The following is a 17,351-nucleotide window of genomic DNA, read 5'->3' on the forward strand; positions in this document are numbered from 1 at the left end:
AAGCACTTTTCTGTGCTTCCTTCACTCTGGGAAAACGCTGGGAAGTGCTATGGCTTCTGCATACACATGCTTCTAGCAAAAAGAGAGCAGCAACGGGTAGCAGGAACAGGTGGAAGGGAAAGTGGAGTAGAGGACCAAACAGGGAACTGTCGACCACACTCACTTTAAAAAGTTGCTGTAATAATTTGCTTTATGATCTAGTTTGTTAAAGAGAAAAAGCCAAAGAGTGTAAGTACTAGTATATACTAAACACTGAAAAAGACCACTGAAGACTGAGTATGGTTTGACAACTCATTTTAAATATTTTGACCATTCCAAAATTTCCTGTTTCCAGAAGTTAGAAGCTTATAATACACTCACACTGCTCCTAGATTCATTTTCTAGCATTTATGAATCAATATTAGATATTTGAAGGAAGGAAAAGATCAGGCCTTACAAAATGTCATCCATGACCGAATAGGACAACACAATTTGCTTTGCTGGTCATGCTCTCTGCAATATTCCAATCCAAACTTTCTAACTGCTTTTAACAGATTTCAAAGTTTCATACTGACTAAAATGTTAAAGAACATTTCCTTAGTAAGGAGCTGCTGTTGATTTCTCCAGTTGATAAAGAGGAAAAATAAATGTAAAATAGCAAGTGTAATTAGCATCTCTATGGCCAATTATACCTGAAGGGAAACATTTACTATCAACACTGTTCTCCATCTCAAAGCCAACTAGTAGTTAATTAGAAGAATACAGGACAGTTAGATCCATGGAACACTTATCAATTTGAACATTTAGCGTAAACAAAACCTTAAAACAATGGCTAAAGCTGAACCAGAGACAGAAAGAACTAGCATTTTTCATTTTAATCTTGTTCTTGGATGCCAAATAATATCTCAACATGGAAGATTCTGTGCTATAAATGAAGCTTCCTACACAGCCTTCTTTCATGTTATGTATGAATACAAGGCACAAAACAATAGTACGAAGGAAGCTTTATTTCTCATTGAAATTAGTTTCTATGGTAACAATTCTGTCACTGGCATTGAGAGAACACTGCTTATCTAAGTGTTTCTAGTATGCACTCCCACAGAATCATGGCTTCAGCAAAAAAAAGTCAATTATTTAGACAAAGGCTGGAAGTCTAGCATTATAACATGAATTGTGGAACTAAAATGACTATGGTATTTACCATAATATCAAGATCAATATAAACTTCATTCCATATATAAATTCACTAATCACTAATTTAAAAAAACAACTTTTCTATTGCCAGTGAACAATTGTGCTTTTCTCTCTGCAACAAGTAGGCATGACATCGTAGTCAAATACAAATCAAGACACTACGTAAGTATGGCTGAGAACAGAGGCGAAAGTGAGGCTCAAGTCTCGTGACATTTTCATCTAAATTTGGGGCAGACTGCGGAGAACCTACAAATGAAACACGAGGAATTGCTTCCTCTAGACTGACTATCAAGAAGAGCAAAACAGTGAAGAATGAGTTCACACATACCCATATTTACCCCGGTAGAAGTGTTGGTCTCAATTCAGATGATCCTCAAAACTACAACACAGATCCTCTTTTCAACTCAAGCACACCTCCCCTCTCATTTTCTTATTCAGCATTAACTATCATTTCCCCAGATTCCCAAATCAGTTAATTATGCCCTCCAAACCAAAATCAGGAACTTACTTCAAATCATGTTTTCTGAGTCTGAATTGGAGGGCAAGCACTAACCATAGTTTGCTGATTCAGAGATCATAACAAACTATCGTTAGCAGGACACAGAGCAAGAAGTCTCATGTGAGAGGGGAGGAGGGTGTGTTTGTTAAGTTTTCTTATTTTGGATTTAATGCAGTTTTGATTCATTAACAGTGTTAAGCAGCACAATGTTTCAATCTCAATTAATATAATACACCATGATACAGCAAAATAGGTCAGCTTACCTGACATTTTCAGGCCTCAATTTATCCAATACCATTTCTATTAAATCAGGTCTAAATTCTTCAAGTAAATATTCAGCTGCAAGAACTTCTTCTATAGGATAGTACTAAAATAAATGAAATGTTATATTTTTAATAAAAATCAAAGGGGATCAAACAGCAAAAGCTTTCTGCATAATATTAAATAGCTAAAAATACTCAGATTGCATAGAAGGAATAACTGTCAAAAATACATTCACCAAGACCGCATAAAAGGAAAACTGTCATTTAGATATGCTATTAACAGTTCAGAGCATAAGCCTTCCATTCTAAGAATACCCACATCCTTAATATAAAGGATAAAAAGCAGCAAATGCTGACCCCTGGAGGATATTTTTGCAGAGAATAGAAGTAAGCGCTCAGTAAACATGCGAATTCTGTAATATGCCAAGAAACCTAGTTTCAGGAACTCTAAGAGCATTCTAAAGTATATTAACTATCTTCTCAAAAGAAAGAAAAGAGTTCAGTATTTATGCATTCTGGAAAGGGAAAAGGGATGTAGAAGCAAGCACATGTCCTCAAGGCTGCTTTGAAATTGGGAGTTTCCTTCATGTCTACATGAGACCTTATTAATCAAGGCCACTATACAGTTCTCCCTAGATGTTTAGATCTTAAACTCTCACTACTGAAGACATTAAAGGATAACGTAAAACCTGATAGGATTATGGTTGGATAAGACAACATATTCTTTAGGATCGGGCCCCAGGTAAGTATGGTAAGTAAAGGAAGCTCGTTAAATAATAAGCATTTCAATTCATTGTAAAAGACATACTAATTAAGCAAGTAAAGATGTAATCACGTCAGCTAGGCTTGGAAAAAAGGAATTGTGTAAATTGTTCCGCCATACCCAGCATAACTCTGGGTTCCAATCCAGACGTTGCAAGTAGCTCCACCAACGTTACTTAACTATTTACAGTATGAGAGCATTATTCAGGAAGCACCATATCATCACCACTCTTTACAGAGGAAATTGTGTGACATATCAATACATTACTAGACATCTTCTGGATTTCATTGACTATCATGGATGGAGTACATAGCTTCATTTGACCACTTCAGGTTCAAAATGAGGGCTTTTCTCCATAAGTGTTATTAATGTTGAAACGTTTCATAAATCTTACGAAATATTCTAACTTTAAATGAAGTCTAACACCATACACTACATTTAGTAATATAAACAGCCAAAAATAAAAACCCATTAACTTACATGCAGCATCCCTGCAAGTTTTGATGTATAACCTCGGGGTCTTTCTTTATCTTTAAACCTGAAGGCTACAGCATTTAGATCCTAAAGAGAAAGAAAAAAAGTTACAGTGCTATACTGCTTATTGTAAATAAAGTATTAAATAATAGGAAATGGAGCTTGGACATAAGATTTAATTTGATCAAATCTGAAAAAATAATTGGAAAACGGCTTAAGTTATTAGAAAATATTTAATGGGCACAGTAAGCAAACATGCGATTCAGAATTATAAAGAAATTCAGAGAACAGATTTAGGACACAATGCTATGCACGTTTAGACAGGAAAAAGTCCTACAATTCCCACCATTCTCCAGCTAGACATACTGGCTGGAGGTGCTGGAAGTTGCAGGACTTTTTTCTGTCTAAACATACATAGGATTGCACCCTTAACTAATTACACTGATAGATAAACAAAGGCCAGGAGCTGCAACTCACAGAATAGAGGGCTGCTATCCTCTGAACAAATTATCATGAAGTCCTTTACAATTAAAATAGAATTATTAGCAGTCTGATGAGCTGTACTTAATGACCCACAACACGTTTTTTCTTGAAGAGATGCGAAGAATATTTTTCCATGTATTAGTGCATTAAGATACAACAATGGGTCAATCCATATTACATTCTTAGTGAGTGACCACATGTAAGACACTGGCTTAGTTCAGACAACACATTAATCAATGGTGGTTTTAGAATGCCATGGTGGAGTTTTACACCACAGTTGAGAAGCACGTTGTCTGGTGGGAAAACTCCACGCAACAGTGGTGTTTTTTTTAAAAAACAACAACACTCCACACAGAATATCCATGCTGTGCAGAGGAGAGTTCCTGCGTGTAGTGCGGCAGGCTCTGTGGAGTTTTCCATTGAGTTGACTTTTCCCACTGGGTACAGAGTTCCCTGGCAAGAGCAGTGAAAGGAGCGAGTGCCGCTCTAGGAGAGCTGGTGGGATTGGGTTTTTTTGCAGCAATGGCTGATGGGATACCATTGGGAGGACCAGGGGAAGAGAGAGGGCAGAGGAACGGTCAATCAAATGTCATCATGGATTTTACTCAACTCCACGGTAGCCCAGAGTCACACAATGGTGTAGTTAGAACATGTTGTGTGGGGAGTAACCCCTAGAAACTCAACCGTCAAGTGGAGTTTTCACATTGCGTTGACTAACGTGTTGTTCAAACTGAGCCACTCTATGGGTTATTTAACCCATAGTTAGCTGTTACATGTGAACTGTTGTTTTTGCTGCAACAGACTAACGTGGCTACCCTCCTAGAAATAATTATGTAAAGATTTCATACCTTACATTCTTGAAAAACCCACTCTTGTGGTCCTTCTGTACGCAGTTTTTGTATATACTGAAACATGTGTAAAATAATATCGTCCACATGTACTTTAAAAAAGAAAGAAAGATGGCACGTGTAAGCAATTTCTTAGAGAAACACAAACATAGTATTTTTAGTTTTCTTAGGGCCAAAATAGAAGTGATGCAGGAGATTTGGGCTTAGGCTCTCCTGTGTACGTGGTGTTATTTTGTTTGTTTTTTAATGACAATAACTCTACACAGCGGCTTTGAATGTTAAGTGGGAGAGGGCGTTTAACCTTCTCTTCCCATGCCCTTTCATAATCTAAATAACCCCTTCTGCAACTGTTATTGCCTCATATGCAATATGTAAAACAAGGTTATAAAGTAGCAGGTAAACAATGCACATTATAAAATCTTGATATACAAAGACTCTCAGAGATTTTGACCTGGTTCATAAGTAATGGCAATTCATTTATTCAATTTAATGACAATTTAAAACATGAATTGTTGGGAGCCATGCGAGTCTGGATTACAATGTTTCCATGATTTGCAAAATCCGGAACTCTGGATTGTTCAAGAATTTTAATCCATGGTTTCTCCTTGAAAAAACAAAGTTCTGGCTTCGAATGTCATGAAAATAATGTTCCTGGGTTGTTTTGTAATCCAGATACGAAGTGGAAATGGCAAGTGGGCAGGAGACAGTGTGTTTGCTTGCTCCTGCACAGCCTCAACAGTTCATGGGTTGAACAACCCATGAATTATTGTTATGTGTGAACTGTGTCTTAGAATCACTGGTATGACCTTCAGAATAAAACACTGCTACTGATCAGGAAGGAAAGTAAATCCTGCAACTAGCTATCTGATATTTTCAGAAAAATTAAATGTGCCAGGAACTGTTATAGATGGGTGAATGCTAGCAGTATTTAGAAGCAGGAGAGTAATTTTTAAATGTATAGAATTGGGAAAGATCACATGAGTCATTTGTCTACAATCTCAAAAAAATAAGAACAATCCCACTGCCAAGCCAACTGAAATTCTGAGATTGTATGCAATGAGGAAATTAGTCTGCAGCCAGCTCATTTAACCCTGATATAGCTACCTTAGTACGGGTTTTCTACAGATTATTCCTGGAGATATATGCAGCTGTGTGCTTTAAACTCCAACACATCAAAATGAAAGAATGAATTCACTTACAAAGTCCTTCTTCAGTAAGGTCAACATTAATGATGAAAAACATGAAGCCTCTAGCGCCTTCTTTTTGTCCTCCAACCAGTGTATTCACCCAGCCTGTGAAATAAAGTATACTTAACATTCACAAGGAATAGTTAATTTTTGTTTTTACAAAGTTAACACAAATGTATGTGTACTTGGTTAATATCGATCACATAATAATATAAAAAAAGAAACAGATGGAATCGATAGAATGAGACTGCTTACGCACACAAATTAAGTGTATTAGGGTGCAATCTTATGGGATGCACCCTGGGTACTCGTAAGTAGGGCAGCAGGTGCCTTTTAGCTAGGCTGGCGCTTTTGCCAGTCCAGCAGAAGCTTCAGGGAAGTGGAGCCCTGTCTATGAGCTTGGACCCAAGAAAATGAACAACCTAGGGGACATAGGATTGCTCCCTTAAGGTGACAACGGGATCTTCAGAAGAGGAAGGGCTTTATTTGCGTAACATCCCTCAACTTGATTTTTGGGGATTCCCCCTTCCCATTAAACCACAGCTCACCCCATTGAGCAGGGTCTCCTACTTCTCTGTACAGCATCTTTTGGGGGGCTATAGAGGCTGCTCCCCTGAAGAAGGGGAAGGAGGGTGGGGAAATCCACTTCTGTTATCGCAGTTGCTCCAGCATAAATGCGGTTTTTACCCTACGTTAAATAATAGGTTACTATCCAAGTAAAATTCTAGAGATTTACAGCTTCCATTCAGATGATCCTCCTCTCACCTTCCATTTCCTCTTGATGCTAAATGTGGTTTGAATTGGGTTTCTGATTCTGAGGGGCAAGCATAATTTCCTGATCATCACAACATATTGTGATAGTGCTCAATAAGAAATGGAGAGGAGGGAAGGGAGGAATTTACGAGTCTACAATTCATTTGAGATCCATGGTTTGGAGGACTGTGTTAATCGAACTGCTCTGCTCCAATGCTGTTAGCACACTTCCAAGGAGCTCCTTAATCAAGATATCTGAGCATCTTTGTCTCTCTTAGACACAATCCTGGTAATACAAACAACGGTGGATAACCACAGATTCATATCTTTTAATAACTATTTGATGAACGTATTTTTCAGGGTAGGGAACCTGAATCACCAGGTAGTTTTTATAATTGTAAGGGAGTAACAGGAAGGAAGCAAAACCTTAACAATATCATTTCATGCAAAAACTTATTCCAATCCTTCGGAGAGTATATTTCTCTTTTTAAAGTTAAATTAGTACCATTACCTTGGAACACTAAGGGCTAAGGCGCTATAAATTTGTACAAAACTTACAGTTCAATATCTCCCCCTCTCATCAAGCATGTTCTACTTTTGCTCATTAAAAATTGACACTTTTTATATGGAAGTGTCAAAATAAGATGATAAATTTCTACAATTCTCCCAGGCTTCCTCTCCTCTATGATACGCCATCACAGGAAAGGCTTTGATAATTTCATTGGAAGAATTCCCCATTGTTTCTCTGTGCCTTCAGAAGGGGAACTTATTTACGAGAAAAGATAACCATGAAGAGTTAGGAAAATGTTCACGAAGTGCTGACATTTTTCTGTAAAAGCCTACCAGATCAAATTACCACTTCCACTTCCACAGTAATCCCCAGCAGCATGTAAAGCTGCAATCCTAGGCACACCTACTTGGGAGTGGAGCCTACATCTGTGTAAACATCCATAGGATTGCAGTACATGACTCAGAAAAGTGACAAGACAAATTAAGCTATAATTCTCATTACAATTCTGCAGTATAAAAATACTGGAAAGAAAAAGAGAGTATAGCCGCAGCTCCTCTAAGCATATGTAAATACTTGGATTTATGTTCACATTAGAGATGAGTGAGTCACCTGTGGCTTACATTAGATTTGCTCTGGAATAAAGCAAGCCATTTCCCTCCAAAATTCAGAAATCCCTTGGCTCATATCACAGCTAGTCCAACTTCGAGCGCATCACCCACCACCACATTTGACAGTTAGGGATCACTTGCAAGCATCCAAAATTTCCGGCTGTTAAATGAGAGCTTTGTGCAGCCAGTAGAGACCTCTCCAAGCTGTGCAAAGTACTGAGCTCACAGGTTGCAGCTGCAAAACCACTAATGTGTGGAGAGAAGCCCAAGCCCTGTAGAAAAACTTCTTGCCCTAAGAGTTTACAATTTTCCATGGTATCTGGTTGCCTTTGACACATCTATACCACCAGGGGGGGATCTACACTACTGCTTTAAAGTGCTTTAAAGCGCTTTATAACAGTTTTGAGAACTGTTTGGGCCCAGGACACACTGCATATACAGTTTTCAAAACGTTTTCAAAGTGCTTTAAAGCGCTTTAAAAGCAGTAGTGTAGATCCCCCCCTGGAGAGGTCCAAAGAGGAATTTAGGGCTTTGAGGCAAGCATTACAAGTGCCCAGAGCTTGTACCCGGGTCCAAGCTGGGAAGCTTTGTCTGCATCTCCCATTCTCAGAAGAGAATTGACGTAGTGCTTGATGCCCAAGACTGAAATTGGAAATCATGCCAGATCTTGGTCCGGAAATCAAGAGTGTCCCCACAAATTTCCTCCCTGGTTTTCTTTAAGCATAGCTTGGCATGATCACTGAATTGGTAAACTCTGGTTAATTAGCATCTTACTGTCAAACCAAAATGCACTTCTACCACAAACTCTCCTTTTCTCTTTTAACTCCTTAGTCCACTGGCCCTGACTCTCAGACTTCCCCTTGATTTTAACCCTTCAGACTAGGCTTGCTAGTCTATCACGGCTCTTCCCGCTATGAGCTCTCTTCCAGTGCCATCTTCCATTCCACATGCTTCTTCCATATTTCTCCAGCCTCTATAGAAGATCTTAAGGTTAGGGAAGGCTGGTATGGGAGTCATTCTTTCTATTTTTCAGGGACTGAGTTGTACAGGCATTTGCCCCAAAGCTTCATAATATGTTTGAACGCTTAAATGTCAAATCACTGCAAATCTTACCTTTAGATTTCAGTTCTGATAAAAGACTTCCTGGACCTTCATGTCCAATAAGATGGCCAAGATAATGGCCAGGGTTTGATTTATAGTACTTCTGAAGGTCTGGTATTGGAAAAGTGACATAAAGATTTCTAATGTCTTTAATAGGTACCACTTGGTAAAGTTGCTGTGAAATTAAAAAAGAAAAAGAAAGGAAGATCAGATTATTTTGCTTTTATAGGGGAGTGTTTTAGCTCCCACACACCCAAGACACAGTTCATTGCACAGATAGCATAACATAATGTTAATATTGCTCAAGAGTTTTCCCCATCAAAACAATTACTAAAATTTCAGAATGAAACTGGGTATGCCAGCACATAATAACCTCCACCCATATAATTTACCACACACACATTACATTGTTCGGTTACACAATGAAGGTGCTATCGCAAGGTTTGAAACATACCCGGAGATGTTCTTCTTGGAAAGGATGTTCAGGAAATTCTGGTAATGGAACATTTTTGTTTTCTACTTCAGAGAATAGCTTCATTACTAAACTGGTTAGCTCATCTAGAGATTCTGTATAAAAAGAAGAGGAGAGTTACTCTTGGTCAAGAGGGTCTCTCAGTTTTTTACTTAATTGCTCCTTTAAAAGAAAACTCTATTCAACAGGAATTTAAGAAAAATCACATACCTTAAAAACCAAATGTACTTTTACATATACTTCAAAATACAAATTCTGCGCCTAGAATCAGCTAGGGAACTGGGGACTACTAAAGCCCCATCTAGCCATGCTTCAATTTCTGGAGTATTTAGTTATTTGTTAGTAATATTTATATAACATAATTTGAAATAAATCCCACATCACACATATGTACCTGGTATATTTTCCAATATCAATATGCACATGCATTGCATAGAAGCATTTATTTTATATAAAAACTGGCATTTTCAGTGAGCCAAATTCTGCATCACACTCCAAAGCCTTCACTTCTGGGCCAAAATGCATGTCCCTCACTTTAAAGAACATTCAAACCACCTTGTGAATGCCAACAGAAACGTAAGCCCTCCAGCTCACATTCGAATTCCTCCCCCACTCCTATTTCCTGGTTTGGTGAACTGGAGTTCTGAGTGCCTTAACTAGGATTTGTCGTAGTCAAACCTTAACAATGAACCATGGTAAAAAGAGATGAGAGAATCCAAATGCAAAAGGGGAAGAAGCATACAATTCTGTAGCCTATTCCTGCTCCATAAAGCATAGTTCAGGGGTGGGAGGGGGCACATGACCCATGCCAGCCCTCCATGGGTCAAATGATGTCAAGGGGCATCACCAGACCTCCTGATGTCATTTGGTTCCTGGGCAACACACCATGCGGCCAGCACATTGCACAGGATGTTGCTTTTCTGTGCGTCGGCTTCCCCCATTGGGGGAGGCTGGCATCTAGCAAAGTTGCCGCAACTGAGACAGTAGCTAAAGGAACACTCAAGCCACTGGTTCAGCTGGTGATGCTTTGCCCACACTCCCTGCCGTTATCTCCAATCTGTGATTGGAGAAAACAGTGGGGATTCTTCCAGGGGCAGGGCTTGGAATCCAAGAATCCTCCACAGGCAGGATAAGGAACCTCAATGGAGTGGATTAGGCCCATGGGCCAGAGGTTCCACACGCCTGACATAGATTCACACTATGTTCAGAATGATCCTTGCTGTTTAGAATCCTGAAACCAGTTTAGCACACATCTCAGTGAAATGAGAAAATAAGCACACACAAATGCATGAAGGATTGCTACCACTTCTCAAAGCTAGGGATATTTTTTACCCCAACAATTGTGCTAATCAAGATCTTAACTACACCTTAAAAATAATGTGCAACAACTAAAACTACATTTGTGAAGTTGATTTTTTAAAAAATATAGTAAGAATACATTGTTCATGCACCAAAAATTAAGTTTCAATACAAAAACTATGCTAAATAAGAATCATAACCAAACTACAAAACAACACATACTGCAATATTGAAGGTAATAAACCCCAATAAAATGATCAGATGTTCAGACATCATAAGCTATAAATATATTATATGAGATCCAGAGAACATCATGCACATGTGGAGAAAAAAACACCAACTTTTTTTTGTTCAAGGGCAACTTCTCATTCCTCATAGGCATGTGCAGAATACTACTCGCATTGCTTTGAATGCTTGCCTTAATATTTTAATGTTATCATATAAAGGCACTATTATCATGTGTAAGGTGTTTGTTCTATTTGTGGCTCAAACTTCATGTTTTAATACTTGAAAAAGTAGCTTGCCTTCACTTAATTCCCTACAGAATAAAATCTAGTGCTTTCCATAAAAATGTCAACAAAAAACCTACTTAAAGGCGCTTCCATAATGTCTGACATTCTTACCTCGTCCAAGAACACAGACAGCCATTAAGTTTGACGAATAATAAGTGGAGTGAAACTTCAATAGCTCTTGTCTTACATCTATGCCTTCTTGGTTTGGTCTAGTTTCCAAAGTAAATTTGTTTCCTATAATGCAAGAATAAAAAAAAAGCCGTGTCACAAAATAGTAATGATAGGAAGAGCAGTAAGGTTAGCTCTACCATTAGTTGAGGAAAAACAGGGAAAAAGCACCACGAAAAGGCTATAAGAAAAAGAAGCTATTAGCTCTGGTGCTAAGAAATGTCAAAAGAAATTTCTTTATTTTTATCCGAAATATAAAATTTTAAAAATGTTCAAAACAACTTTCAAACAAACTTGTACAATGCTCAACGTTTCAGATCCAGAGATCCTTCGTCAGGAGCTATAAGTCATTCAAGTAATACTATATATATATATATATATATATATATATATATATATATATAAAGTCATATTACATTGTAAACAAGTTCATCCAACTTCAAATTAAATAAAAGGAACAACACTCATAGTCTAATACAATATATGGACCTTTACACTAAGTTTTTACTGGACTAACCTACTCGTGATATAATCAACTTAACCGTTTGTATTAGAGGAAACGCTCATAGCTTACTGAGTTTGTACTTTTTATTATTACAGCAAGTGTAGTTATTTATATTAACTCGGCACTCTCCTCCACTCCCTAAATCTATTCCCGGCTATATAGTCATACATAACTTTTTATTTATTTTTTAACACTCTACCTCTCATCTTCATTATAGTCTGTTATGTTTTACGACCACATTTCTTATCTAAATCGTTTTTTTGTCTCTACCCCCACATAAGAAAGAACTAACCTGTACAACGAAATAAATTGCTTGTTGAATTATAAATTTAAAAACTGCTGGATATTTTTTACAAAACCGCAGTCATGTTCATTCTGTCTCCATCAGCAATCAAACTGTTCTGTGTTAAGACCTTTGTAACAGGTGTTATTTATCTACCATTAGGCAGAGAAAGGTGGCTATAACAGGTGGCAGTTACTGAGGGTCAAGGGGTGAACAGAGCTGTGTGGCCTGCCCTGTACCTCCTAAGCAATCCTGTTGCCCTGAGGTGCAGTTCAGGAAACTGTACCATCACCAGTGTTGAAATAAGATGCAACTGCCAGTCTGGTCAGCTTTTGTAGAGGGAATGAGGTACGTGCCATATTGTCCTTCACCTCAGGCAGCCAAAACACTTGCACTGGCCCTGGCACTCAGTCTCTTAATAGTAATAATCCCTGTAATTACAATGAAGGCTACGAAACATATTCCTCAGCCAGATCAAAACACAGGAACTGGAAATACTGCTATAAGCAATGTGGTACAATTCCTATTTATGTTCCTTTCAGATGATGGTGCTACTATAGGGTGCAAGGTGTTTATTTCCCACTTTCATGAGTTCAACAAGACCGTTTGCGACTCAACCCAAATAGCTTGGAGATAGGAGAATTAAAGTCTGGAACTGAATAGAACAGTGGTTCACAAAAGTTTGTTTTCATTATTATTATTATTATTATTATTATTATTTATTTATTTATTTATATAGCGCCATCAATGTACATGGTGCTGTACAGAGTAAAACAATAAAATAGCAAGACCCTGCCGCATAGGCTTACATTCTAATAAAATCATAATAAAACAATAAGAAGGAGAAGAGAATGCACCAAACAGGCACAGGGTAGAGTAAAACTAACAGTATAAAAGTCAGAACAAAATCAAGTTTTAAAAGCTTTAGGAAAAAGAAAAGTTTTTAGCTGAGCTTTAAAAGCTGTGATTGAACTTGTAGTTCTCAAATGTTCTGGAAGAGCGTTCCAGGCATAAGGGGCAGCAGAAGAAAATGGACGAAGCCGAGCAAGGGAAGTAGAGACCCTTGGGCAGGCGAGAAACATGGCATCAGAGGAGCGAAGAGCACGAGCGGGGCAATAGTGTGAGATGAGAGAGGAGAGATAGGAAGGAGCTAGACAGTGAAAAGCTTTGTAGGTCAACAGGAGAAGTTTATATTGGATTCTGAAGTGAATTGGGAGCCAATGAAGAGATTTCAGAAGTGGAGTAACATGGTCAGAGCGGCGAGCCAAGATGATGATCTTCGCAGCAGAGTGGTGAACAGAAACCAATGAACTGATGTGAGAAGAAGGAAGGCCAGTGAGAAGAAGGTTGCAGTAGTCCAACCGAGAAATAACCAATGCGTGAACAAGAGTCTTGGCAGAAGAGACAGACAAAAATGATCGAATCCTGGCAATATTATACAGGAAAAAACAACAGGATTTAGCTACTGTCTCAATATGAGGAATAAAGGAGAGCGAGGAATCAAATATAAAGCCAAGACTACGAGCTTCCTTGACTGGAGTAAGCGTAACATCATTGACAGTAAGAGAGAATGAGAGATGAGGAGAAGGTTTAGGAGGAAAAACAAGCAATTCAGTCTTTGCCATATTAAGTTTCAAATGACGATGAAGCAAGCAAGCTGAGATATCTGAGAGACATGCCGAGATACGATCGTGAACATCAGGAGAAAGATCCGGAGATGAAAGATATAATTGTGTATCATCGGCATACAGATGATATTGGAGGCCATGAGATTGAATAAGATTACCCAAGGGTAACATGTATAAAGAAAACAACAACGGGCCAAGCACCGAGCCTTGCGGAACCCCTACTAAAAGGGGAAAAGAAGAAGACGAGCTGCCATTAGCCAACACGCTGAAAGAGTGACCCGCTAGATAGGAGGCAAACCAGTTATAGACGGAGCCACAAAATCCGAGGTCATGAAGGGAATCCAAAAGAAGATCGTGATCAACCATGTCAAAGGCTGCAGTTAGATCAAGGAGAATAAGAACAGAATAAAGGCCTTTAGACTTGGCAATAAGAAGATCATTGGTAATCTTAGTAAGGGCTGTTTCAGTGGAGTGCAAAGGACGGAATCCAGATTGAAAAGGATCCAGAGCAGAGTTACTAGAAAGAAAATCTAGACAAAGAGAGTAGACCACACGCTCCAGGATCTTTGAAACAAAAGGCAACAAAGAGACAGGTCGGTAGTTAGACAGAGAAAGCACATCAAGAGTAGATTTCTTGAGAATAGGAGAGACTGTAGCGTGTTTAAAAGCAGAAGGAAATGAACCAGAGGACAAAGAAAAATCAATAATATGAAGCAAGGAAGGGAGGATAGCAGGGATAAGATTAATAAAGACCAGAGAAGGAATCGGATCACAAGAACAAGTGGAAGGCTTCGAAGAGCGCAGTATTGTAGACAGTTCATCAGCTGAGACCGAAGGAAATGCAGAGAAATTTGCAGGAGGAACTGACAGATGAGGAACAGGAACTGGAAAAGGAGCAGAGCTGGCAAGATCAGAGCGAATAGTTTGGATTTTAGCATTGAAAAAAGAGGCAAAGTTATTAGCAGACAGAGAGGCGGGGAGAGATGGTGGATTAGGCTTCAGAAGAGAATTGAAGGACGCAAAGAGCCGCTGAGGATGCCTAGCATTTGACTGGATCAACATTGAGTAATACTGCTGTTTGGCCAATGAAATAGCAGAAGAGAAAGAGGAGAGAACAAATTTGTAATGGACAAAGTCCGCCCAGTCAAAGGCGTTCAGGTGCCCGGGAACAAGAACGAAGGCAGCGGATGAAAGAGGTGAGCCACGGTTGGGGTTGAGAAGGACAAACTATTGAGTTGTAGATGGAGCAAGATTATCAAGAGTTGAAGATAAGGAGGAATTAAAGAAGGAGACAGCTGAGTCCAAGGAGACAGCAGAAAAGACAGAAGGAAGAGAGGAGGCTAGAGACTGAGAAAAAGCCTCATAATTGATAGATTGCAAATCACGACAAGAGCGAGAAACAGGATGAGAAGGAGGAGGATTATGAGTAATCATGAAAGAAACTAGATGATGATCTGACAAAGGAAAGTCAGCAGTAGAAAAGTCCAAAACAGAGCAATTCCAAGTGAGAACAAGATCCAAACAGTGTCCAAGGGAATGTGTGGGTGCATCAGACCAAAGCTTAAGATCATAAGAGGAAGATAATGAGTGAAATCGTAGAGCTGCAGCATCTTGAGGGTCATCCACATGAATATTGAAATCACCCAAGATAAGAGTAGGACAGTTATCAGAGAGGAAAAAGGACAGCCATGAATCAAAATCAGAGATAAATTTTTGAGGACGAGCCTGGGGGGCGGTACAGAACTGCAATCCGCAGTCGCAATGGAGCGAAAAGCCTCACCACATGTACCTGAAAGGAGGAAAAACAATGTGATGGTGGAATGGAAAGAGGCTGGAACTGGCACAAACTAGATAATAGAAGACCCACACCACCACCACGACCCTCTGGGCGACTAGTGTGAGAGAAAGAGAGTCCTCCAAGAGAGAGGGCAGCAGAGATGGCGGTATCATGAGCAGGAAGCCAGGTTTCAGTAAGAGCAAGGAGGTGAAGAGACCTAGAGATAAACAAGTCCTGAATGACAGGGGCCTTAGAAGCAACAGATCGACAGTTCCATAAGGAACACGAAAAAGGCAGCTGAGAAGAGGGGAGACACCAAATAGGAACTAAGTTAGGAGAAACAAAATTGGAACGAGCCATAAGGAACAGATATGAGGAGAAAAGAATTGAGAGAAGAATGAGGAGAGAGAACTAGCAAGAAGCCAGAGACCCTATTCTGGTCTTCATAATATGAGGTTACGTAGAACAGAAATACAGATACGTCAATTATATAAATCGGATTATGCCCATCAACTAATGAAGTGACCGCCCCCACCTCCCATAGATTACATCTTCATAGTCATGGGCATGTTCAGGAGAGATACGGTCTAGAAAGTAGACTTGAGAATGGATTTTGCAGGTATTGGAGTGGGAAGGGTAGGATAGATTACTACAGTCGTCTCTACAATAACTGTCAATTGATTCGAATCTGTGAGACTAAGGGAGAAGAAAACAAGGACAAATCATTGGCCAGGTTCAGCCACAGCATTCCTGGTTCAACAGAACTGTGGTTTGTTGAAGTGGAAATTAGCAATTAGTGTGAGCGCTTCCTTCCCCCTCCCCCAGCTTCAGATAAGACTTCCTGGTTTTTAGGCCACAGTTCCCTCATGGTGTTTGAACTGAGAAACCAGGATCAAGCTATAGTTTCTGACCCTATTTTGCTGGGAGCACTTAAACTACAGTTTCCCAGTTCTGGCACCATGGGAAAACTCTAGTTTGATAAACCAAGAAATATTCTCTAAAGCCAAGTATGTAAGAAGAGGAAGGAGAGTTCAAACTCATTATACATTCCCGCTGCAGCGAACTACAGTTTGTTCGACTGGGAACATTTTGTCTAAGGCCATAGTTTCAAATAACATCTACTGTTGAGCTCTGAAGTTTTAAACCTATTATATTAATGCAGTGAGGACAATTTCTATGGTATTTTATTTTTCAAATGTTTGAAACAGATCTAATTGGAGTCTGAGTCTTGTCACAATTATAGTTGACAATCCTTTGCTATTTTCTGGCAGTGAAAAAGAAGAATCAAAGCTAGAATGGCTATTTCCAACATGCTGAATGTAGTAATAAAGGTAAGCTTGAGGCAAGAAACCATAAAATAAGTGAGGTGGAGACAATGTACCAAAAAGAATGAGAATGGGAATGTGTAGAATGATCAACTTAATTTACAAACAGTAGCAATAAGCAGACAAGCATGGATAAGAAAAGTAATTAAGGATAAATGAGCAACAGTCTTATTCAATTGTTGATGGATGCACAACTCTCCAATTCTACCAACACTTTTATTGTGAATTACCACTTTTAATGCCCTACTATATAAAATACAGATATCTGATGCCTTTTACAATGCAAGTTTTGGTTTTTATTTTTGAAAACAAAACTTACATTTGAAAATAAAAATAGCTTTCCAAATAATACACATGACAGGGAGCAACTATTCTCTAGTAAATCCTTAATGCTCTCGTTAGTGGTTTAAAAACACACTTGAATAGTTTTTGCCTGCATTCTTACTCCAGTAACTTGGTTGCCATCATTTAAAACATAATTAGTTCAGCAGGGGGTGCACTGCTGCTGTGAAAACAGGTGGAGAGAAAGCACCTTAAGTGGAAGCACACAACTTCTAGTGGACTTTCTGGATTGTAGTGATTATTGTTAAGCTTGTTCCCAGACAGCTAGTAATTTTTTCTCTTTTTTTAATTGTGACTATTAATTGTGAAGACAGGATACCCTGGAGAAGAGGCTGATGCTAGGGAAAGTGGAAGGCAAAAGGAAGAGGGGCCGACCA

The 17,351-nt window shown here is 38.9% G+C and overlaps 1 protein-coding gene across 3 annotated transcripts in view; it reads right to left on the reverse strand.

Moving 5' to 3' along the window:
* The window catches only part of IDE (insulin degrading enzyme), a 72,432-nt gene that overhangs the window by 31,830 nt on the left and 23,251 nt on the right, over positions 1 to 17,351 (reverse strand). For all 3 annotated transcript variants that reach the window (XR_010025736.1, XM_063132864.1, XM_063132863.1), the window contains exons 5-11: positions 11,058 to 11,180; positions 9,118 to 9,230; positions 8,676 to 8,838; positions 5,703 to 5,795; positions 4,504 to 4,595; positions 3,179 to 3,259; positions 1,936 to 2,039 (exon numbers count right to left, since the gene is read on the reverse strand). Coding sequence is in view for 2 of the 3 variants with exons in the window: in XM_063132864.1 (XP_062988934.1) it covers positions 1,936 to 2,039; positions 3,179 to 3,259; positions 4,504 to 4,595; positions 5,703 to 5,795; positions 8,676 to 8,838; positions 9,118 to 9,230; positions 11,058 to 11,180 (769 nt within the window). In the remaining variant the exon portion in view is untranslated. The remainder of the gene's footprint in view (positions 1 to 1,935; positions 2,040 to 3,178; positions 3,260 to 4,503; positions 4,596 to 5,702; positions 5,796 to 8,675; positions 8,839 to 9,117; positions 9,231 to 11,057; positions 11,181 to 17,351) is intronic.

This window comes from Elgaria multicarinata, chromosome 8 (assembly GCF_023053635.1).
Source record: "Elgaria multicarinata webbii isolate HBS135686 ecotype San Diego chromosome 8, rElgMul1.1.pri, whole genome shotgun sequence".
NCBI classification, from domain to species: domain Eukaryota; kingdom Metazoa; phylum Chordata; class Lepidosauria; order Squamata; family Anguidae; genus Elgaria; species Elgaria multicarinata.